The sequence below is a fragment of the Scleropages formosus genome, chromosome 10, assembly GCF_900964775.1.
Source record: "Scleropages formosus chromosome 10, fSclFor1.1, whole genome shotgun sequence".
In the NCBI taxonomy this organism is placed as follows: Eukaryota; Metazoa; Chordata; class Actinopteri; order Osteoglossiformes; family Osteoglossidae; genus Scleropages; species Scleropages formosus.
Window position 1 is genome coordinate 23589498 of NC_041815.1, and position 25029 is coordinate 23614526.

Sequence of the window (25029 nt, forward strand, 5' to 3'; positions counted from 1 at the left end):
ATTTACAAAACAACTCTGACAGTCATTCTATAACGCAGCATATTAGCAAACAGAGCAGAGGTACTGCATGTCACCTACACTATACTGTGTCTTTATTTTTCATATGAAGCATACCTGCTTCATCAGTCGTGATGGTAAGCTCGTTGCTGGCCTCGCTCTTGCCAATGTGGTTTTTGGCAAACATGCGGATGTTGTAGGTGGATGAGGGGTGTAGATCAATGATGGTTGCCTGGTTCAGCTGGGGGGAGACGTCTTTGGTTGTTTGGGCTGAACCCCAAGATGCTGCAGAGGAGGCAAGTATAACACAGTGTGAGGTTACAGAAAAAGGGATGAAAAGGTGATGACTAAGGGCAGGAAGGAGAGCAAATGCTGCTCGCTGCAGTCTTTCTTCCCATTGTCCGTACACTTGACTCCCTGGCCTGTCGTTCCTTACCTGATTTGTTTTTGCATTCAATGTCATAGCCAGTGATGGGACTGTTGCCATCAAAACCCATGGTCCAGCGGAGAGCAATTGTCCGATCCCTGACCTCACGGATCTCTACTTCTGGGGGATCAGGAGGTTCTAGAAGGACAGAAAATGAGATTATCAAAGACAATGAAAAACACCTCACCTAGAAATCTGCTTGCATATACAGTTCAGTACTGACCAATTACCTTGTACTGTTAGCTGAATGATTCCTCTGTCTTCTCCATAGCTGTTGATTGCATGGCAGGAAAAGAACCCAGAATCCTCCCTCACTGTAGGCAGAATCTGAAAAGGGAACCAAAAGAGACATATTTCTCAAGATGTATTGTTCAACAGTAGCTCTACAATATTCCTGCATTCAGCAAAACATCATATACCCTTTATAATGTTTACAAGTGAGTATTGATTACGCATGGAGACACCGCAAGTAGCGTTGCTGTCTCACAGCGCCTGGGTGGTGCGAGAGGATGTGGGTTTGATCCCCGTTCAGTCAGTATGGAGATTGCATGTCCTTCCTGTGTTTCTGTTGGTTTCCTCCCTCAGCCACAAGACATGCTGTTTAGGTGGACTGGTGACTCTAAAGCCACCCATAGTGTGGGGGACAGAAAGAAAGTGTGTTTCACTTGTGTATGGAGGAGTGACTCATTGTAGGTAGTGCATCTAGCAGTATATGTCATCTTGGTGAATGAGGTGTGTGGGCTCATAACACTACATAGAGTTCATCGGAAGATGCTTTGAAGAAAATTGTGTGCTATATGAATAATTGTAAATGTTATACAGAATTAAATACCAAACAACATCAGAATCTATTCTTAAAAATGGCACAGCTAATTTATAATTGAGATTATTTTTGGCAAAATTACTGTTTTATGTCTTTTTTTTTTTAATGAAGGGGATGTGGTGGTGCAGTGGGTTCAGCCAGTGCCTGGTGTGTGGTAGGTCTGGGGTTCAAGCCCTGCTTGGGGTGCCTTGTGACAGACTGGCATCCCATTCTGGGTGTGTCCTCTCCTCCTTTGGCCTTGCACCCTGTGTTGCCAGGCAAGGCTGTGACCCTGCTTGGGATAAGTGGTTGCTGATGATGGATAAATGTCTTTTTTATGTTTTCACCACTCAAAAGTTGGACAGCTAAAGCTCGGAGCACAAAGTGGCCACAGGGGGGCTGGTCTGCCTCTGGTGGTAGGTACCGCACCTGAAGCGTAGAGATGACCTCATCGGCCACCTCTTTGACGGTGACCATGTAACGGCTCATCTCTGGATTGATGATGCGATCTTCTTTCTCCCAGCGCACCATGATGGGCTTCTCTCCGTGCGCAGTGCAGCTCATCTCCTTCTTCTGACCCTGTGTGGCGAGCGTTGTGTTGGGGTACGACGTGATCATAGCTGGGACTGTGGGACAAGACAGAAAGAAAGCACGCACTTACAAAGAGTCCAGATAACAAGAAACAAACTTCTGTGCTGCAGACAGTATGTCTATCACATATTTTTTATTTATAAGAGGTCTTATATCAGAAACAGAATACACAATACTCAAATTACAATTATTACGTTAGCTAACACCTTTGACTTGACTTAGGCTTGTACACTAAGCTGCTCAAAATTATTTACCCATTTATATAGCTGGTTAATATTTGCTGTAGTAATTCAGGTGAAGTACTTTGATCAAAGGCACTATAGCAGGAGGGAGATTTGAACCCAAACAGCTCTAACCACTAACAGTAAATTCTAAAGGTTATTGTGTCTTTAGATAAAAACCATTTCTTATTTAGAGTCTAGATTTTTATGTTTACTGAAAAAAAATCATATTTATTGATGAATCACAAAGACAGCAGAGTTTTTCTTTACACGCACACCCATATGTTCACAACTCCCCACCCATACACACATAGACACAGATATACCCATACACACACACACACACACACACACACACACACACACATAGAAAAACACGCACGCACGAACGGCTCCATTTGAAACAACCACTTATATAGGGCTGGAGCAGCAAGGTCTTCTGGGAAACTGACAGCCCATGTGACAAGATTGGATGTGTCAGACCCAGGGCTGTGAACGTTTAGGCCTCATCTCTTATTCACTCTCAAGCGGCAGCAAGGAAAAAGAGCGTTGATTTATTTTGCATGACAACCAGGAATTTTAAGCGAGACACATTAAGGGAAGAAAAAAAAAAACACCCCCTCAGCCTTTTTCCCGAATGCTACCGTTCCCGAGCTGGTGTACTTTGGTAAAAGATCTGAAACAACATCATAAAGAGACCTGATAGCTTCTTGCTCCTGCTCCTGTGAGACACGCCTGTGTGCCTTGATAGGAAAAGAGATACACAAGAAAGAGCCACAGAGAGAGAGCGACAATCCGCGCGCACAAATATACAAACATGCGTGCCTGCACACACATACAAACACACCCTGCTATGCAGCTTTCTCTTTCAACAGAAGTGCTCGCAAATATCATAGAAGTTCCTCGAGTTTGGAGGAGCCTCCTGGGCCATGCCGCTGCGGGCCTGCGAAACAGGCGCTGATCGATAACGTGCCACTCACCATTGAAAATCTCCCCCGTTATCATGCCGGGGCCACTGCCAAAATGGGCCCGACAACAGCGAAGACCCAAAATAATTGAATCTGTGTGTGTATGTGTGTCTGTCTGAGTGTTTGTGTGTGCAGTGGCACTGCAGTGCCCCCGGGCTAGCAAAGTCTTCTTTATAATTCCATAATTGCTTAGTTGATGTATTTTTTTAATATCCAGCGAAATTATGGGCCTGTATAATGAGACTCTGAGGGACGGGGGGATCCGGTGGGAGCCTGTCTGAAACAATCTCTTCGCTGCTCCTCTCCTGCGGTGCCTCGCAGTCCCCCCAGTAACGCCATGGGGAAAAGGAGGGGTTGTAGGGCCTCGACTTATTATTTCCTGGTCATTCCCAATATGGCAGACGCAAATCAAAAACCTTCCGGAGATGTAGATGGGCAGGTGTAGCGAGCACAGTAAAGTGCAGGTAAATGCTACGGAGGAAAGGTTACATCAAGGAACCTTCATGGCCCTTCAGCCACCCGGAGGAATATGGACGCAAGACTAAATGGGAGCAGACGCCAACACGAGAGCGGCTTTCTTTTCCCACCTTTTTAATTAATAGGTCATCTGTGTGCAGAAGAGGATGGGATTATAATGCAGCGCCTGAGACCACGAATGCAGGAGAAAAAAATAAATCAAGCAAACAGGCTGTCCCTCTGTGCTCTCAGCCTGCCTCTAATTCAAGTATTGACAGGTCAAAACGAGGCACAAATGTGCCAGAGACAGAGCTACACAGAGGCATGCATGCATGCGTGCGTACACAAACACTGGGTATAGGGTGGTGGGGTGGGGAAAGAGAGACAGCTGGTAGTGCATGCTGGGACACTAATGGTTTTTATTTCCTGCCCACTCAAGCGAGTAAGTCTACTTTTAAGCAAAGCATCTTGAGCCTCTAAGCATGAGGCTTTGAGGTTAAAAGGCATGAAAAGTGATCTCCCGATGAATGACAAACGCAGACGCACAGGGCCGATGCACAGGGCCGACGAACAGGCCGCTGCAAGCTGGCACACGCAGACATGCCAGCGTGCTGAGCGTCTCGTGCCCCTGCCAGCTGCAGCATTTCACATGGGATCCAGACACCCTGAGATGCATAATGAGAAAAGAAAAGCAACAACAAACAGCAGGTATCGTAGCAGGGAAGACAAAAGGCCATCAGTTCAAGTCCCAGCTGGGGCCAAACTCATTTATCCTTGAAAAGATCATCTCTGAACATTTTTACATTTACAAATGTGAGCGGCTCTGGATGAAAGCACTGACGAAGCCACAAAAGGCTAAACGGGGGCCAAATAAGAAAACCAGCTTGTTTCCTCTCAGAGAGATTTTTAGCAGCTTTGATGGTAAGCTGCTACTAAAAAAGGTTATGAATGAGAGCCTGTCTCCACAACAACCTTCTGCTTGCACATCCGGTTGGTTACAGGGGTGCCGCCAATACTGAAGAGCTGCACTGCAGCAGTTCATCTGCGAAGTCTTGAGGTGCCCCCAAACAAGACCCGACGGACCCAACAGAAGTGCCTCTCAGTTACTCATTACACTGGAAATCTTGCCAAACTCAATGTTTGTTCATAAAAGCCACGTGGTTCTTGCTCTTACCTGGTTATAAACAGACCTGTGCCTGCATTGTTCAACCCCTGACATGTTGAGACTACTGTACCTACTGCACATATACATCAGAGAAGCCCTGACAATGCAAATTCTACACAACACACACTGCTGACTCACCTATAACAAAGTATTACTTGAGATTGCAATGGCTTTTGTATCTTTCTCTGTTACCATCTACAGGTAAAAAAAGCAGCTCCAGGATGACCTGAAGCTGCAGTGGGATTGACTCTGTAGAACATGGGAGCATTATACCTGTTCCCCGATTGTGAGGAAAAAAAGAAATGTGTAATTAGCGCAGGTCCTCTCTGTAATAATTAGGCAGCGAGGTACCTCATTAAACCATCACAGCTGGGTTACACCTAACCGGGACCGTTCGATCACCTCTCACATTCAAGTTACCTCCCACTGGGAATGCTGCTAGATAATTTCCTTGTTTCCTAGATCCCCAAGCATCCAACCAGTCACGACCTATCTATCCAAAGCCAGACAAAAAGCATTTGGTTTAGTGTCACACTAAAACATCTTCAGAAAAGACCAAAAGGTTTGTCCCCCATCTTTGACTCTGAGAAACCCCAGTTATTTCGTGAAATGTAAGATGGGAAAAATGTTGAAAGGCTATAGTTCTGTGGTTTGTTACCTGTAGACTGAGACCAAAGGGAAAGGCTCACAGCTATTTGTATTTCTACCAGCTGTAAACACCAGCACACCTGGAATACATGTAACCCACAACGGTGAGGTCAGAGGGGCTGGGGGTAGGCTGTGGGGGCAAGTATTGGACATGGATTGGGCATGATTGCAGCCAGGACCGTCCAGCTGAATTAGCTGCACTCACAGCAGTGACGGGAGAGTGAATTCAGAACTTCTCACTCCAGAGTTTAAAGAGTTGTCTAATGAGTTATTTGTGCAAATGTATAACTGAATTTGTCTTAAGACTAATTTTGCTCTGAATTCACCTATATTAGCATATACAGTGTTATATTCAGGGGGTGCGGTGGTGCAGCGGGTTTGGCCTGCGCCTGCTCTCTGGTGGGTCTGGGGTTCAAGTCCCGCTCGGGGTGCCTTGTGACGGGCTGGCATCCCGTCCTGGGTGTGTCCCCTGCCCCTCCGGCCTTACGCTCTGTGTTGCCGGGTTAGGCTCCGGTTCACCGCAACCCCGCTTGGGACAAGCGGTTTCACACAATGAGTGTGTGTGTGTGTGTGTGTGTGTGTGTGTTATATTCTGAATTAAACGAGATTTTTTTGTCTCTTTCAAGCCTCTCAGGTTAACACTATAGTCCTGGCATCATAGTAACGGTTGGTCCTGGGTGTAAGTGCTCCTACTGAAGATCACTCGCTTCAACCCCACGTCTAGCCGCCTGCACACATGGCCCAAGGGTTCCGCAGGAATGTAGGTCATGCCGCAGCAGCTCGCTCGGGCATGCGGGAGATGTGATGTGTCTTTACAGCGGTGCGCTGCCCGCAGAATAGATGCCGCTTTAGGGGGCATGGAGATGACTGGTTGAGCAGGAACTGCCTGCAATATGAGAATAATTCCCTTTGCTGCACAATTGGGCTCTGTCTTAGCCCACTTGGTGCAGCAACTGCCACTGACGGGGAGAGCGTGGTAGCCAATGAGATCCCAGGTAATCAGTATAATACAAATCTCTTAGTTATCTGCACGCTCTGATAACCCATGGCTGCATCCGCCTGGCTCCGGTTGACCTTCGTCCCAGCCCTGACCCATCTCTCACGTCCTCTCGTTCCTGAGAACGTGGCACATTACAAACGGTCATTTGATACACTGTTTGACAGATAAACCTCATTAGTACGAGGATTGTCTCAGATTGCCCCTGAGTTTGTCTTGCGGCTCTTGCTCAATTGCTGCCATTGGTTAAGCTGGCAAAGGAAGTTGGCGAGTGTGCAGGCAGGACTTATTCGCAGGCCAACAGAAAGGGAGCAGTGTAGCTTTAAAAAAGGGGCAGCAGCCAGTGGCTTACTGCAGACCCCCCACCCCATCCCCCCGAGCCGAAAAAAAAGGATCAGAATCCATTTCATCACCGGTCCACTGGCCGCATCGCTCCAGTGCCCTCCAGTCCATTGCTGCGCTGATAGAAACAGAACGCTACACATGCAGTTCAGAAACGGCTACAGTTGTTCCGACACCATCAAATACAGCACGATGCTCAGATATTACTGTATAATTACACAGACAGAGGTGACTATGAAGCCAGTGTCCATCAGTGCCGCTGGCACTTATTTTCTGTAATATCCTCACTAGGATACAGATTTTAGAAAATGAATGAGAAGCATGTATGTCGTTGCTTCCTGCTGCGTTTCTGTCTCTGTTCCATTTGAAAACATTCGCACTCATAAGCATCGTTTTAACCTGACGAAAACACCAAGTGTGCTGCCCTTATCTGTCCTCGCTCTACATTACAGAAAGAGACAGAATGTGGGAGCAGTGTAATTCCGCCTAAGTTTGTTTCAGGATAAGAAGTAGCGCAGACTCAACAACTTTTGGACTGGCAAGTGAGTCAGTGCCATCGCCCCCCTGCGCTCTCATAATTGTCTTCCAAAATTAATGTAATGCTGCCAGAGACAAGACAAGGGGTGGGGATGGGTCTCATAAGGATAACAGTGCGCACGTGAGACGAAGCTGGTGGAACAGGCCTGATCTGGGGGGGCTGCATTTAGCAAGCTAATGCCTTAGTGCAGCGAGGGGGGGGGCTGGGAAACCATACAGAGAGGGTGCTCCCTGATTTTTTACCTGTATTTATCTGCGGTTGCCCTTCCACCAGGAGAACTGCGTGATTCACACTACCTTCAAGCCTCTGATTGTTAGGATGTCTATTTATAGGTGGGTTACAGAAGGATTTCCTAACTGCCTAATTCATCTGAGATGTCCTGCTTCAGAACAAAAAAAGAAAAAAATGCTTTTTGCACATTCCTTTTAAGAAACTAAAACATTAAGATGACGAAAGATACAGAGGTCATGTCCTCCATGTCCTTTCTGGAAACCATTGCTACAGTCTCCTTGTACTCCCCTTGAGCGCTGGAGGGCTTTGTGTTTTCTGTCTGGACAATGAGTGTGTGCGTCAGTGTGTAAGTTCCAGGAGGGCCCACTAAGAGGCAGTGTGGCCCAGGGTCTGGCAGTCTCTGTACCCACATGCTGTTGCTGTGGCTGGAAAGGTATAAAGCAGAGTGCCAGTGTCAGAGTGATAATACAAGAGTGTGCGATTCACTGTCTTTCTCTAAAAGTGTGTATGAGTTTGTCGACACGGGCGCGCACGTGCACGGCCCTTGTCGTGCACCTGTTCTTCTGCCTTAGAGCCATGCGGCAGCCGTTTTGGGCTCGGCCTGAAAGTGGCATAGCGGGGTGGAGTTCCTGCTCCGGTGTGATAAGAACAACATGGGGGGAAAACCTCCTGACACCAAAATGCCATCAAATGAGAAGGTGGCCCCCACTCTGTGGTCAGCATGGAATCTGCAAGGGATGGGCGTGCGGGGCGGAGGGAGGCCTTCAAAACACTCAGCATGCACACAGCGCCGGGCTGACAAATCCAACCTCAGCAGAAAAACACAAATTACGCCTGGGTTTGATTAATGTCGTTTGACAACTCCTTGGATTCAGATGGAAGCAAAATGATGTAAACAGGCTCCCCTAGCCTGTTCCGAGTACCCTGGTACATAGGCAGCTGTGGATCCAAATCGGTCTCACATGATGTGATGTGGATTGCTGTTCTAGGTTGGGAGTGCAAGTGTGGCGGTAGGAGGTGTGACTTGGCAGATTCATCCTCATCAGAATGAGTACTGCTGTGTACAGCCCTCTTAGGTGAAACAAAGTGTGGAACAAATCTCCCAGCAGATCCTTGGCCCATTCCAATTTCACATGCAATCAAAAAGTGATTAGTGATGCCAAAGTCACACATAACTCTGCCGCAGTAATTTCAGCAGATCAGGTGTTGCACACTGCCACAAGTCAGAGAACGTTTTTGACTAATCTGGAAGAACACCATATGTACATCAAAATGCAAAACTGAAATTGTAAGTTGGAAGACTTCAAGAAAGCAGTGGCAAATTCTGCTCTGTCTCCTGTTTCATTACGACACCAAGCTATTCATGACTGTGCCTGCAGGTTAACAGTGAAGGTCTTTAATTCACGAGCTTCATTGTTTCCCCGTGATGCTGCAGTTTTAATGTTGTTGTTTGGTAACAATGAGGCCCATGTGAAAAAGCCTGTGATCGCTTGCCCTAACCCTGCGCTCGCTTTTTCCACATGGCAGCTCCTGCTTGAATAAAGAGTTCAGGGCCTAATGGAGGGGAGCTAAGTCCTTGACTGCTGACCAGATAAACACACAGCTCACAGGATGCATACCCTCCTCAGGGAGACAGTGCCTCCATGGCAAGGACTGCGGAATGGCAACAGAGGGTGTCCTTATTTAACCCTTCCTGAATCCATGCAACACCAAAGTCTCCAATATGGACAATGAATGAAATTTTTTCAGTTAACACTGAACATTAATCTGGCTAATACATACTGAACACATAAAATTATAACAATTGCTGGCTAATTTTTTACAGGAGCAATTGAGGATAAGTATTTGACTCCCAGGTCTAACAACTTGAGGTGAGATTTGAACCTGCAACCTTTAGGGGCAAGGGCAGCAGCACTGACCACTACATTACTCAGTGCCCCGAAGACATGACACCCTTTATACTACCCTAAGTTTTAATGGAGCTTCACAGTGGCATTTCTTACACAGTTAAGAAGAACATGGACGTACACTTTAAGCGTATGAAAGTTAAGGACTAAACAGATTTGAAAGTCATATAATGAAAGTATCCGAAAAATGAGGAGCTTTGTCATAAACATACAGGAAGGCAGACAGCTAAACAAAAATGACAACTTAAAAAGAGATGATCTTTTTAGTCCTACAGGCGAACACCAAACACCTAATGAAGGTATGCAACTGGGTGGTCAGTGAACCAACCCTTTCCCCTCACCCCACCAGGCACCAGCTGTAGGCTGGAAGACGGGCCTTACTTTTGACGTTGAGGTACATGGACTTGCTGACGTCAGCTCCCACGTCGTTGCTGACCTTGCACAGGTAGTATCCACTGTCCTCCTCCAGGAGGTGTTTGATGAGCAATGAGCCGTTGACCAGCATCTGGATCCGGAAGCCCGAGTTGAGGGCGATAGACTGGAATTGGGGCACACCCGCGCCTAGCGGGGGAAGGAACCACAAAACCAGAGGCCCAAGATAAGAAGATGGGCACACACCTCAGCAGCTTAGAGGAATGAAGCTACAACACACCACTCACTAACCTGGGAACATCAAGGCTTTATGTCTATTGATTTTTTTTCAAGCAAATGACAGCAAATATTTGAAAAAGTTAAAGAAAGGAAGTTTTGGATGCGAGAGCAGTGTGAAGGGTTTCTGGGGGACTGCTGTCTCCAAATAATCTCTATTTCTCTGTTTCATGTTTAAATATCAAGTGACTTTGATTTCCTTAAGGTGATGGCTACTAAGGGAAGCATATGCCGAGAGATAAAGATTACACTTACATCTCTGATTTCAGCCAGGTCAGTTACTGTCCTTGCATTGCACGCTTCAGTCAATGAAGTCTTAGGTAGTGGTGCACAATGCCTCACTGGCTTGAATCCTGTACTCTTTAGAGAATACCTTTTAATTAGCTCCTGATTGACACCTGAAAGACCTAGTGAGGTGGCAAACTGTCTAGCAAACTAGTTCAATAATGTAATTAATATCTGATACAGCAAAAACCAGCAGTCCCTCTGAGGACTGAAGTTGTGCTACTCATCTAATGCCTCTGTATTACGATAACACAATGGGCAAGACACAAGAGTAAATATTGAGTCACAAGAAAAATGAAAACATTTTTGACATTTTTCCCCTTAAAATCATTCAGTTAAGTAGCTTGGAACTTTGATGCATTCTCCAAAAGCAAGCAGCATCTCAAAAGTGACATTATGCTTTCAGTGCCCTGTACCGCAATTGCATATTCTCCAAGAGACCTCTTACAGGACACAATTATAACAGCTCATATGCCCGAGAAGAAAAAGTTAAAAATGTGAATTAGTGCTTGAAGCCTTTCAGTCCATTTAGAGGTAACAATGTGAGCCCATGGGGGAGCAGCGGGCTTGGCTGGGTCTGCTCTCTGGTGGGTTTGGGGTTCGTGTCCCGCTTGGGGTGCCCTGTGACGCACTGGCACCCTGTCCTGGTGGGTCCCTTCCCCCTCCAGCCTCGCGTCCTGTGTTGCCGAGTTAGGCTCCAGCTCACCGCAGCCCTACTCAGGACAAGCGGCTTCAGTCAGTCAATGTGAGTCCATTATTTGAAAGAATGCTAAGATTTGGTCAGGAAGTTCCAGGATTGATGGCCGTTACAAATGAACTCTAGATTTGTGCATCTAAGTCAAAAAAGCAAACTTGGAACAAGGCTAACGCTAAGAGGAAATGATACATGTTAATTTTAAGGAGGACTGTCTAAGAGAGAAAAATGGCCTTAAAAATATAATGAATATGTTAATATGTTATATGTTAAACACTGTATGCAAATAAAATCATTATCTGTCAGCACAAGTTTAATTTTAAGGATATATGTCATTTTGTATTTTATATCTTGCTGATAATTGAACAGTGTACAAAATGTAACCCAAAAAGAGCAAAACATATAGTAATTTACGAAGTTCAAAGACTCTGCTTTTAAAATCGGAAACTTTCAGAGATAAGTTATATTATTTGTATTATGATTTTACATCCTTGTATAAATCTCTGTCAGTTTTTCATATTAATGGCAGTGTGTGTTTATTTGAGCGCTAAGCCAAAAACAAGCATTTTTTCTATTGTGACAAGAGTGTTTATTTGTGGATGCAAAAATAAAGCTTGAAGTAATTAAACTTATGCCATGTACTGAATTTGTGTACAAATGCCCTTGGAAAGTGCACTTAAGTCTCTCTTCTGTCTACAAATCATTCTAGAACATCCTCACAATTACTTTAATACAGTACTAACACAGCAGGCACTCTTATCCAGAGCCATGTCCATGATTAAAGTGACAAAAAATGTAGTGCATTCAGTGCATTGACAACGTATATTAAAAAATGATGACAGTATTCACACTGTTCACAACATTACCTTCACATCTTCCAAAGGAGCTTTGCTTCTAACTGTCTTTAATACTGAAACATGGTGATGTCCTTCTTGTTTATCAGAGGCCTTTAGACCGTTGCAGATTGCGCCTAGAGGTTCCTATGTGAAGATTACACTGACCGCTTAGAAACATCTGAAGAGACTCGTCTTTGTCAAAATGACTACAAATTAAATGGGTGTTAGTCCTGTGTCAGACACGTGCGTGAATTACCATGGATATTAGCATGCAAAGTTAGTGAAGAAGAGGGACGTTTAGTCAGGGTTTTGCTGTGTAATTATGGATGCAGTCTAGCGCTTTCGCTTAGCGTAGGGTCAAGTACGGCTGGTATTCACACTCCACTGCTTCACAAAGATGGACAGGAAGAGAGAAGGATGGTGGGGGGGATTCGTGAATTATGGATTTTGCATATATAAAAAGAGGTGCCGGTTATGCTAATACTATGTGACCTTTTCCTGATTTTTCCCTTAGTGCAGCTTGCCTGGTGTTTGAGCCAGGAAGGACAAGTATCCAGTGGAGGTGCCATTCTTGGTGCCCTTGAGAGACCAGCTGCAGACACCACCCAACGGACATTGGAGAGAAGGAAAGGGCAGAATGCCCATCCCTCAGAGGGAGGCATTAAACCTGCCCCCAGCCTCCTTCAAAGCCCACCCTTCCGTCTTTGAGCCGGGTTCGGCTGTGCTTCAGAGCACCTGACTCAGTGTTCTTCTCCCTCTGTCCGTTGGAAGCTTTTATCCAAACCTGAGGCAATGTTTAAAATGGAGGAGTGCCCTTTGGGATGATGTGGCTTGAGTGCACTGCCTGGAGCTCCTATGAACAAACTGCAGGCTCCCAGTCTCACGCTGTTAGTCCAGAGTCTTGGTGACTGCAGCAGGTCAGTTTTGCCCTCAATCCTTGACACTCAAATACCAAAAGCAGAGAATCAGCCAAGATCACCTGTTTCGAAAAGCCAATGCCATCCATGCACCCGTTGGAAAAGCCCGGTGTGATGACATGGCGTGTGCTGCAGTTAGCCAATTGTGCATGACCCGTCATGCATTTCGGTTCGGTACGGGTGTGTGAAATACAAAATGTCAGCCGGCCCGCGATGCGTTCAGCAAAAATTAGGTCAGCTTGTCACTCTGCGCGGCTCGGCCTCTGGTTATTTCTGTTTTCTGCTGCATGGCGTATCAACCCTGGCTCCTCCGTGGTAAAGCAGGACAGCAAGTTTGCCTTTCTGTTGTTATATTTCTCAGCCATTTGAGGGGCTTCTCAGTGAAAGGACTGTTTGAGCGCCATGGTTGTACTCACAGCTCTGGGACATGGCACACATGTGTTGTACCAGCAGGAAATCAAATTCACACAAACAAAGATAGCCCACTAATAACACACCACATGTGCAGCATAAATAAGATGGTTAGGCTGCATTACCTTTGGAATACTTCCACACTATGGTGGGGACTGGGTAACCTTCAGCGGAGCAGTTGAGGATCACAGCTTTTCCATAAATACCATCCTGATCCCTGGGTTGAACCACAAACCTTGGAGGAACTGATTGGAATGAAAGGAAGAGGGAGACATTTCCGTGATATTTGAGTTAGGATTAAGTGGGTTTACGTTTGAGAGCATGTATTTGGTCTGTGGACTGTGCGGCGCTGGGGGGGCTGTCACCTCGGACGATGAGCTGACTGCGATGTTCAACGGCGGCTGCATCATTGCGAGCAATGCAGGTGTAGTTGCCGTTATGCATAAGTGACAAGTTGGAGATGCGCAGGGAGCTGGTGAAATCTATGTTGTCAATGGTGACGCCCAGGCTGGCTGGGATTGACCGCCCATCCTTCTGCCAGGTGATAAAGATAGGCAGGTCGCCGGAAACCACTACGCAGGGGATGAAGACCCGCTGGCCGATGGAGAATCGTGGGAACTCAAAGGGCTGGATGAAAGGTGGCACTAAGGAGGAGGCAGAGAGGAACGGGGTGTCACCAACAAACCCACCACTGAGAGCATGTACTACTGTGATAACTATACTGGATGATCTCTTTGGTCTACTCCACATGTAATATATTTTCTTCACTGTGTTCAAATGAGAAAAGAAGTTTATCATTTATATGCACTTAATTTATTTCAGCTTTTGAGCATTTTTGGGTGAAACAAACTATGTGGTTTGCAAGGTGCAGTATTGATTAATAAAGCAAATGCCGTTTTAAAGATTCTTGTAAAATAGATAATCAAATAGTAAATGTAACACTTAGTGTCACCCTTTACAATAGTAGTATTGTGTAATATCTTCTGTGTTATTATCATTCATTGTCTTTGTTTGTAGTACAAATTAGTTTAGAAGCAATGGACTAACTATATGACATAATTTAAGAGTTTTGAGACTGTTCTTCTTGTAGCTTCTTAAAGCTAAGGTAATCAAGACAGTTTGTTGCAATAGAAAATCTAGACACCGGATTACAAGGAAGAGCAGCTGCAGAATAACGATCGCTAACCCAAAGTGATCAGCAGTGCTTAAAGGGTTACCTCCTTCATCAGCTTACTGCGATTCACTCTCCAGAGACTAGGGGAAAAAAATCTGCTGCTTTTTTGCCAATCAATGAGTTAAAATAACATTATAATAAGTAGCACTCCAGCACTTGTTTAATTCAAAACAAAGTGGGATAATGGACTCCCGGGATTTCCTGAGCTGCTCCAGAACCACAAGCATCGGCGGGACTAATTAACTAGCGCAGTCGTGATGGAGATGTCGCTTTGTTTCCTGTGTGTCTACCACTCGTTTCTCTAAATGAGTAACAACCACTCTGTAGCATTTTCCTTATCCATAGCTGTGGCTAAAAAAGAGCTAAGTGACCTAAAAAAGGAAGTCAGTTTACATCACATGAGGGTGGCATCATCTGGCTTTACAACTGACTAATTGCTATAATGGAAAGGTCTTCACATGGACTCTATCAAGTTAACTAGGCATAAAATAACTTTGAAACAAACTGGTGTTTTTCTGTTTATCTTAGCAACAGCAACTCTGATGTCTGAGCTTTTATAAGGAATAGGGACCGAACCGCACCTTTGACCGTGACATGAACACTCTCACTGGTCTCAACCTGGGGCTGCACCAGCACTGAACAGGTGTACTCGCCCTCGTCAACGTCTTTCTGCACATCCGACAGCTTCAGGGTGCCGTTGTTCTCGAAGGCACGCTGGCGGTGATTGAAGGGCAGCAGGTTGGAATTCTTGTACCACTTGATGGAGTAATATGGGTAGCCAATCACACGGCAGTGGATGTACATGTCTCGCCCAGCTATGGCTGTGACATTTTTCATTGGCCGGATGCTGGCACTACCTTAAACAAGAAATAAGAGAAAGTCCTCTCTTAAAAAAAATTAGGATGAGGTGACAAGGAAGCAACATCAAGTATGACAAATGTAACAACAGATAGTGTTTTCCTTAGAATACCTTAGTGGGCTCTGAAAAAGGATGGTAAAATTAAATGTTAAAGGTTATTTCATTATTCTTGCATTGCTGAAAGATGCTGAAGATGGAAGATGAGTTAATTGGAGCCTCTCGTTTTCAATATCACTTAAAATGACTTCTCTTGATTCAGATAAAACATTCAAGATTCTCAGCCAAATGCCACTCGGTTTAACAAAGCCAGTGACGCCACACACTCTACTATACTGCATATTTAAATATAACTGATATATATTTATTCATACCTTCATAAATTACATAAAAGATCGGAAAGAAAAGAAAATGAACTGACATTAATTTTATATTTTACAAAGCATCGGATTTGTCCTTTGGGGTAAATAAGTTATTTTCATCAATTTTTGACATTACAGTGGCTAAAATTTAGTTGGTGACATTATGCAAAAATGTAAAATCATATATACATTTGGAGACGAATTAAACAAACCACCAGGTGCATCCAAAAAAGAATTTGTTTCCTCCACCCAATGGATGAGATTCCTATAGGGGATAGATGGGATCCCATAGGATTCCTATAAATATGCAATAGGTCATATCTCTCTATTTCTCCAGTTACAAAGTGGATCAATGATTTCATTTCACCTGCATGTCTACAGTTACATGTTGGCTTTTCAAAAATTACAAGCGTATTATGATTCCCATTTGGAAATCATAGGTGCAAGGAAAGGACGTGTCTCTAAATTCCAGTAATTTCAGTTTTGCAAATAGGGACACTACAGTAATAAGACTCAAAACCTAGCATATGTAGACCACAGCAGCGCACAGTATTTACAGTGTGTGGCTTGTGTGTACTCTGCCCCCAAGCGCTCCAGCGATCATTGATGTATTTTGTAGCACTGTTATGAGTTCAATGATGTGAGTAATCGCCATTACACTGTCGGTTTCCATAATCATACCGATAAAAATGCATTAGTAATGGTCTGGTGCCAGCCTAGTCATTGGCAAATGTGGACCAAGTGTCCCCAGTGACTGGGGACAGAGGATGAGAATCATGCTCATCTTGAGGTTCCACCAACAATTTACTGCAAGTATCTTTTGGAAAATGGATAGTTGCATTTGTTTCTATACTTTTAGTCACCATGATAAGGACCAACAGAGGGCTAACCAAGAAAAATGACTTGCATTTTATGCCCACATATATCAGTCTGACAACTTGAAACAAAAGTCACACATTGTTCTGTAGTGGAATGCATTGTATTACAACCACCAAGTTCATCATTTTAGAACCCTCGGCAACTGTAAGCAGAGATCAAATTGATAATTGATAAAAGTCATTTTAAAAAAAAATTAAAAATCTCTTCAACAAAAATCACACTAGAAACCATCTTTAAAATGAATGAGTGGTGTCTGTAGATGTGTAGATGTGTAGATATGTTGCACTGTTACAGCCTCTCTGCAACTGCAGGGCCATCACTGCTGCAATGCAAATGTTTGAATAACAGCAAACGTCATTACATTCAGAATATATGTGCAAAAATAAAGGTAACATTCAGCTGTTTCCTAGAGAAGAAAAATAAGTAAATTTAATCATATTTGAACAAAAGAGCTCTACAGTAAATACAAAAAGAAATACAGTGTGCTATATATTCTTAATATGAAAATATAAAAACTGCACAGTATAAACTAATCTCCAAACACTTTGTTTCTATGTTTTGAAATTCATGAAATCTTATTATATATTACATTTAAAATAATATAAATATATTACATTCGTATTGCTTTATCAAACTAATAAAAATGACAAATGATTAAAAGGATATTAAACAGAAGCTGGCACAGGAAATACTGTAATCTGAAGGTACATTCTGCTTAGGAGAGACTCATGGGGAACAGATGGAGAAGAGAACCAAGAGGACAGAGAGACCCCAAATCCACAGAAAGGTGTATACAAGTTGCATCTATCAATAAACAAGACTGTAAACTGACACAGACAGTCAACGACAGAAACACACAACATAGACACCCACACACGTGCTTAATCCAAAATGAAAATGCAATGAATGGTTTTCTTTTTTAGCACAGGTGATATCTTCTCAGCAGAGATAAATGTTTTGGAAAGACAGTGCATGCAGACTGGCCAACGAAAGTAGCATGCAATCTGCAAAATATAAAAATGACAAAATCATGAGAAACTGGGTAAGTAACAGTAGAACAGGTAGTCATACTACAGAAAATGCTAATAGAGATAGCATGGATAAAGAATCCTGTCTTTGTGCATTAAGTGCCATTTTCAATAACTGGTGTAAAACTGTATAAACCTTAAAAAAGTTCAAATAAAAACACACACCACTATGCACAACTATAAAGTGCAATAATAAGTCCTGTCTTACTGTCCTTATGAGAAGAGGTGGGACAGGATTGTGTCTTATATCAGTCTTGCGTTAAACTGTTCTACTGATTTTAAAAGAGGGAGTGACCTTACAATGTAAATAAGAGGAGAAAAAAATAGAAGAATCATTGTGACTGAAACATCACAGAAGGAGAAGAATCTTACAGGAAGAGATATGCAAGGTGAAGGCAAACAACTAAAAGGAGAGGGTGATGCTCTTAATGAGCAAAAATAGAGGAGTTGCACAGCAGGGAGAGAACCACACGTCCAGATGAACAAAAAAGAAAGAAAACATGAAAAAGAGGCTACGCAAAACCAAGGAAGAATGAGAGCCGACCCCACAAGTGAATTACCAGGAAAAGGAAGGAAAAACAAAACAGAATCAATGCAATCCTGGAATGAGCTCAAGTAAAGGTTAGTTAGCAGTTCCTGAGGAGACTCAAAAGGCATGCATGAACTTTAACAGCTAAAATGATTTATGTGTGTGTTTTTGGAGGAGCTCATCTGACAAGCACCTCTTACGTTTATTCGAGCCTGGTAGGAGACCACCCCCGCGGAGTTGTTGCAGGTGCAGCGGTAAACGCCACCGTCATGGACCTGGGTGTTGGTGATGTTTAGGTAGCTGAGCACATTCCCCTCCATGGTGATGATCTGGCCCATGCGGTGGTGGCTGTCCTTCACCACAGGCTCATCATCCAGGGTCCAAGTGACTGTGGGCAGTGGCGTTCCCTTGACGTTGCACACTAGGGACACGGGCTCTTTGGCGTTGACCACCTTCTCACTGAAGGCTGACAGGATCTTTGGGGTACCATCTACAGCGGGAGATGAGCTCAGTGACACTGTGGTAGTGATACTATCTGGCTTCTGGCAAGGTTTCCTCCACAAAGACAATGTGACAAATAAACTAATTAGACGCTCACAGTTACAAGAATAAAACTGAAATCTGTTCACATTACCTTTAGCTGCATGAAAGTCTTTTTACAATTGATCTTAAAGAGCTAAGAAGAACATGAAAACCAGATAAATTGACTACTGTGCATGTGTTTGGCTCACTGAAAAAGCCATTGTTCTGCAGTGACGTGAGCGCATAAAATGTCAAATACACCGTTTCTGGGGAAAACTCGAATGCCGCATTCTGCTGTACAGCTCAGCACAGCGGCCTGCCTTCACTCTCTCAGCAACAAACAGCTCAGCATTACAGGGAAACTGGCAGCAGGTGAGCAAGAGCAGGTGTGACTCTTCCACCTATAACAAGTGTCTGTGCATAGGTGGTTGCGGGGGGTGTTGCCGTGCGTTTGTCTAAACAAGCAGAAAGCGAGCAAAGGAGGGGTCTATGAAATGCTGCTGCTGCATCTCCTGGGTAGTGGGGTACTAGGTATCTGTGACACGTTGCTTTAGCTGTATTCCCCATTATTATTTCCTTTAATCCATCAATTCACATTTGATAATGGGGCCTGTTACCCCATATAGAAGAAAAAAAATGCTGCTATCCCACCAAACCCCATCCTCGCACACTGAGATAGGAAGGCAGCCTTTGAAATTTCATCTGCCGACATAACCTTGATGGTCTATATTCTCTTGGCTCAATTATGGATTATCAATATTGCCTTTCCGCAGCTCTGAGGCCACTGGAGACCGTTGCCCTGGCAACAGGACTCAGGTAAGCAACACTGTGGCTGCCACAGATTTTCTAATAATAGTAGCCACGCCCGCAGCTGCACTATGGGCCTCATTAGTGAACAGAGCCCCACACGGATCGATTGCCTTGGTCCCGCTAGTGCAGTCATTGCACACGCCCGCAGGCGCATGCGTGAAACGCCCTCTCCGACGTCAGGCTGCTAGGCAACAGCGTCATAGCTCCTAAGTAAAGACGTGTTTTCTCTTCCACCTCTAGTTTGATTTACTGACACATGGCGCAAAGAGTGTATGAGTGGTACACTGAAGACACGTGGGGTCATGTGCTTCTTGACATGATGTGTTGAAAGCAACTACAGACCTACACATTGCATAATGCATTTTGAAGTGTTCCAGAACAGTGATGAACTTCACATTGACCTGTATTGTAAACATTATGCTATTTTACATAACACCTCATTTGAAGGGCCCTACATTCATTGCACTTCATACTATCATAAACATTATATTAACATTCATTAATGTTTCTCCATTCCCTGTCCAGAATGCTTTATGTGTTCTGTGTAGAGTCGTACACAAAATGTTCACAAAACTTTCATGTGCAATGCGTCATGTCCACATATGCACTATATTAACATTAATTTCCATTTATTTATTTACCTGATGCTTTTCTCAAAAGTGAACAATGTTAAGCTACTTACTGCGATTTATGCAAAAACACAAGTGAACAATTTTTACTGGAGAAATTGAGCTCATGTATCTTTTTGGACAATACATGTCACGTCCATGCCCGCATTACAATTGACAGTACCTGACAGAGATCAAGCACCAGACACCAATCAGTACACGCACCCTTAAAAGACCCTCCTCAGCTCCAGTTCTCTTGCGGAATCTCGCTGAGACAACCGTCCCATCTGTTCTATGGCCTGCTCTTCCTCGTCCCCTGCTTCCTGTCTCCGTTCTCCGGCTTTCGACTCTTTGCATCGTCCCCTGACTACGTCCATGGATCCTCGCTCTCATTCTGACCGCCGATCGACCGACTCTTTGCCCATGCCCGACAACGAGAACTCGCCTGACCCCTTGGTTCCTGACGAACGACCCTGCACTTGGGTCCACCCCGGTGTCCTTGGTTTCGTGTGACAATACAACAGCATGAACTGGGATTTTAACCTGCGTTCTTAAGTGGAAGGCATCATCTCTAACTTATGCTACCTACTGCCCATTCATACGGTCATGAATGACGCACAGCATATAAACATGTTATGGAGGCCTTGCACAATTGTTCAGGACTATACTAAAGATTCTTACCTTCTAAGATGACCTGCGCAAAGTCCTGTGCAGACATCTTGCCCTTACGGGCGAAGCATTGGTAGGCGCCTGCATCGCTCTTGGCCATACCCTCCATCACCAGGTTCTCCCTGTTGATGCCAGTGATCCTCACATTGTTACCAGGGTAGATGATCTCTCCGTTGCGGTACCAAGAGATCTCGTACTCATCTGAGCCACTGACGCTGCAGGACAAGGACACCTGGCTGCCTACGCTGCCCTTTACCTTGCGTGGACTCACCACTGCCTTCAGGGGCTCTGAAACAGCACAGTACAAACAAAGCTTACTACAGTGCACAGAAACATATGTAACGACTCCTGCCCATGATGGTCAAAGGGCAACTGTCTACACAGCTCATATTGTGGGCCACTTACGTTTAACTAGGAGCTGCCCGACAACTTCAGCATTTCCATAGCTGTTCCACACCTCACACACGTAGCTTCCTGTGTCACTGGGCCGGGTGCTCTCAATCAGCAGGCCTGTCACGCTTTGCCGAAAGCGGCTGTCCGGCTCCAGGGGGCTGTTATCTTTGAGCCAGCGGTATTTGGGGGCTGGGTGGCCTGATGCTTTACATGGGAGCTCAACCCGGTGAGATGCCATAACCTCTCGGCGTTCAAAGCCATCCAGAATCACTGGCTCTGAGTTAGTTGGGTCTTAGGATTAATGAGAAGAAAGGAATGAGTTACAGATGCAACACTGGAATGGACCAACAGTTGGAATAGATCACTAAGCAACTTTCAAGTAATGGTTTTCCCATGCTGTACATACCTGACACAAAGAGGCGGGCGCTGTTGCTTTGCCTGGTCTCACCAGTGTAACGATGCCGGGTGATGCAGCGGTAGTTATACAATCCGTCCTCATTCTGTACATCCAGAATATACAAGGCTCCCGTGGATGTAATGAGAAATCTAGATCCTAAAAGACAAAGAGAGAAACAGACTCGTTGACAATGCTGTAGATTTTTACATTACTTTACTTTAGGCGGTTTCAAAACCGATACATCTTCAATGGTTGCTCGATACTCACAAATATATATCGAAGGTTAAGCAAAATTAATTAATCATACCTTGTGCTTTTTATTGATGCATTCATGTATAGTTGCCCTTGGGTAAGATGTAAAGGGTGTCTTACCTTATTTATAAATGACTGTAAAAAATAGTGTACTCACTGTTGTAGTAACTCAATTTGAAATTTTTAAGAAAATAACCACAGTCTGGAAACTCCACTCACAGCAATAAAACATGTTGCCTCTAATTATAAATTTAACACTGAATCATAAGAGTACACGCATATTGTCCGAAACCACTTGTCCCGACCAGGGTCGCCGCAAACCGCAGCCTAACCTGGCAACACAGGGAACAAGGCTGTGGGGGGGGGACACAGCCAGGACGGGACGCCAGTCCGTCACAAGGCACCCCGAACAGGACGTGAAGACGTGAACCCCAGACGCTCCAGAGAGCAGGCCCCAGGTAAACCCGCTGCGCTGCCACGCCACCACACCTCTTTAGCATAACAGTAAATATTATACATATTTTTTATTTAACTGCCAAAATTTAAAGCCCATTGGTCCTGCCCACCGACGAAAAACTGAGCTCTGACTCCATTGACTACATAAATTTGTTTGTCAGATCCTCTTTGATACCATTCACAGGTAGAATATATGGTAATGTGGTGGTAATTCAAAAAACTGCCCCAGACTCGGTGGACTGTCAACATTCATGGGAAACCACGTCTCTAGACTATGATCACGTGTGAGATTTATCTCCAAAGGGAGAGGCCGATGTCAAAACCGACTTGAAAATGCAGTTTGCCTGAAGACTCATCTTTACTGTGTGGTGTAGAATGTGCAGAACTGTCTTTCCCAGTGGGTGGGGGATTGGAGGCAGAAGCAAGCAAGGAATATGGTAAAAAAAAAAAATTGTATCTCAACAGTAGTGCTCAGAGAGAAATTCAGAGGCCCGGATTCTGTGAGGTGGGTGGAGCGAGAGGGTGGGGGTGGGTTCTTTCAACATGCTGCAGAAATGGTGAATTGAGTCATGTGCAAACTCAGCACCATCCAGGAGGGACAAAGCCAGATTTTCTATGTGCAGCACAATGCTGAGGAGCTCAGACTTTTGCGTTCATGAAGCTTTTTTTTAACATAAAATAGGAACACAAAGGTGTGACCACCTATGATTATTATCATTGTTGTATTTCTGAGTATCTGAAAGCTAGATGACTCATTGCCATTTTTCTGACGACCAACACAATACAGACACACTGACATGTTCTGGACTGATCGTTTTGCCTTTTTATTTTTTTCTTCCAAAAAGTAATAAAATCACTGACAACAAATTTCATGCTGCTGGTTATTTTTTTCTTTAATGTAATCTTGTGTCGAAGAAAAATCAATAAGAAATGTTTATTTCTCTGAATCGGGCAAAATGCATTATTCATGTCTTTCTACTTTGAAACTACCTTAAGGATAACCAAATTCAGAAAAAAATACTGAATAAAACACAGCACAACCATCTTATGCCAACAGCTGTGAATGGCATAACATATATATATATATACATACACACACACACATATATATATATATATCTATATATGCATGTATGTATACAAAATATAAGCTTGCTTCTCTCTCGTGAGAACACAAGTTTTACATTCTCTTTTGTATCTCTTTTTTGTATCACCAATGTATCCACATTTATAGAAGCCAAACACAACCAAAAAAAGGCAGTGCAAATAAAAAATTATTTTCTCAAAAAGGCCAAAGTTCCATTCACCCTTTCCATTTTCTGCCCTTTTCCAATTTCATCTGTGTTTATGAATGCAGTGTGTGCACTTTACAATATTAACAATAAATGATTATATTACTGTATTCACTTGAAGCGATAGCAAACCTAAAATCCAAAGGTTTTTGGCCTTTGGCTCTTAAAGTTTTTTAATCCTGAGAGAACAACGAAAACCCCGTTTAACTTGCAAATATAGATCCTGTTAATGTTTAAATACAAGTGAACCAATCAAAGGCTGGGGGTTCATCAAATGAAGGAAGCAGAGAGAAAGGAAGAAAGGCGATAGATTCTGCAGCTATTGTGAGCACTGACCTAGTTAGAAAAGAGAGTCCGTGGATTTGATATCCTGAAGGGTTTTTCAGCTACTGGTTTAAATTCAGTTGTGTGTGACAGACAACTAGAAGGCGGCGAGGGGAGGAGTGAGTGAATGTGTGTGTGCGTGCGTGTGTGTGTGTGTGTGTGTGTGTCGGGGGGTGGAGGGGAGATCAGATACAACGTCTGGTTACCAGACACAGCCATGAAAAATTCAATGTCTCTGACTTTCAGAAGACCAGTGTTTGGGCTTCTCTCAATGGAGCTTTGCACAAATTTTATAGGTGTATAAAACGTGTGCATTCACAAGTCTTTCATCCTCTTATACTTAATGCTTAATGCATGTTCATAAGCAGTTATTTTTAACATGTCAGGCCATTTCCACTGTGCTCCGTTAATAGGTAATAGGTAAAATTAATGAAACAGGAACACATGAATTGTTTCCATTCACAAAAGCTTCACTACTGTTTCTTCTCAATACCCTTTCGCTGCCTTCTGAATATGCGGCACATTTGTAATTATTTTTGATGATACTTCCGGGGATTTTGCTGGTGATTCCAGCTTTAGCAAGACAAACTGGTTCTTGCAGCAGTAACAAACCATATGTTTTCCACTCCAAGCACCTACAGTCAGGCACAATGACTGTTTGGGGAATCATACCGCTGCCATGATACTCTGGCAGACTGTAGAAGAGTGTGGAGAGTTGTGACGGTACAAATCCAGACTTTAAAGTCAGCAGAACGCAGAAATCAAAGGAAAAGAAAACATACACTCGATCCTCTATCTCGCTCCCTCTTCTCTTTCTCCCTCTCCCTCTCCCTCTCCCTCTGCTGCTTGCTCTCTGATTCCTCTCTCACCGCCTGGCACCATGTGATAGCGCCCCCGAAAGTTGAAAAGATATGCAAAAACGTGCAGTTGTTCCACAAGCTCTCGAATGAGGGGATGCTTCCATTAAAACAGGCAGGTTGTCGCCGGCGACCCAGGCGAGGCGGAGAGCCTGCGCACGCACTTCAAAAAGCTGCTTAAAACTGTTGCCGTTGGCAGCAGCGGTGGCACGTTGTGTGTTTATTGCCCTCGCTGATCTCTGGGAGTTCACCACTCTCCAGGAACACCTAATTTAATCACTCTTCCTGCAATGGGGCTGCATCGCACTTCCGTCGACCCGACTCATACCGAGTACGTTTGATAAGGCGCTGCGTTTTTACTTTTGAAGAAGAGATGCGATCAAAGCCATCACCCCATTCACACACGCACACGCACACTTCAACCACTATTACCACTCGTGACTTTCGGGCTGTATCACGACTCACAACTTAGTGAGTTCGTAATGGAGAGACTATGGGATCACGACAATGTTTAAGTTGCAGGTAATGTTTTTGCTCTGC

At 44.2% G+C, this 25029-nt stretch overlaps 1 protein-coding gene across 1 annotated transcript in view; it reads right to left on the bottom strand.

The window, feature by feature from the left end:
* Window positions 1-25029, bottom strand: part of dscamb (Down syndrome cell adhesion molecule b) — a 133019-nt gene that overhangs the window by 20009 nt on the left and 87981 nt on the right. The window contains exons 4-15 of the mRNA XM_029255616.1: window positions 21318-21464; window positions 20924-21202; window positions 20531-20806; window positions 18103-18399; window positions 14837-15112; window positions 13447-13725; window positions 13207-13326; window positions 9672-9851; window positions 1656-1852; window positions 655-751; window positions 434-562; window positions 115-282 (exon numbers count right to left, since the gene is read on the bottom strand). Coding sequence (XP_029111449.1) covers window positions 115-282; window positions 434-562; window positions 655-751; window positions 1656-1852; window positions 9672-9851; window positions 13207-13326; window positions 13447-13725; window positions 14837-15112; window positions 18103-18399; window positions 20531-20806; window positions 20924-21202; window positions 21318-21464 — 2445 coding nt within the window. The remainder of the gene's footprint in view (window positions 1-114; window positions 283-433; window positions 563-654; window positions 752-1655; window positions 1853-9671; window positions 9852-13206; window positions 13327-13446; window positions 13726-14836; window positions 15113-18102; window positions 18400-20530; window positions 20807-20923; window positions 21203-21317; window positions 21465-25029) is intronic.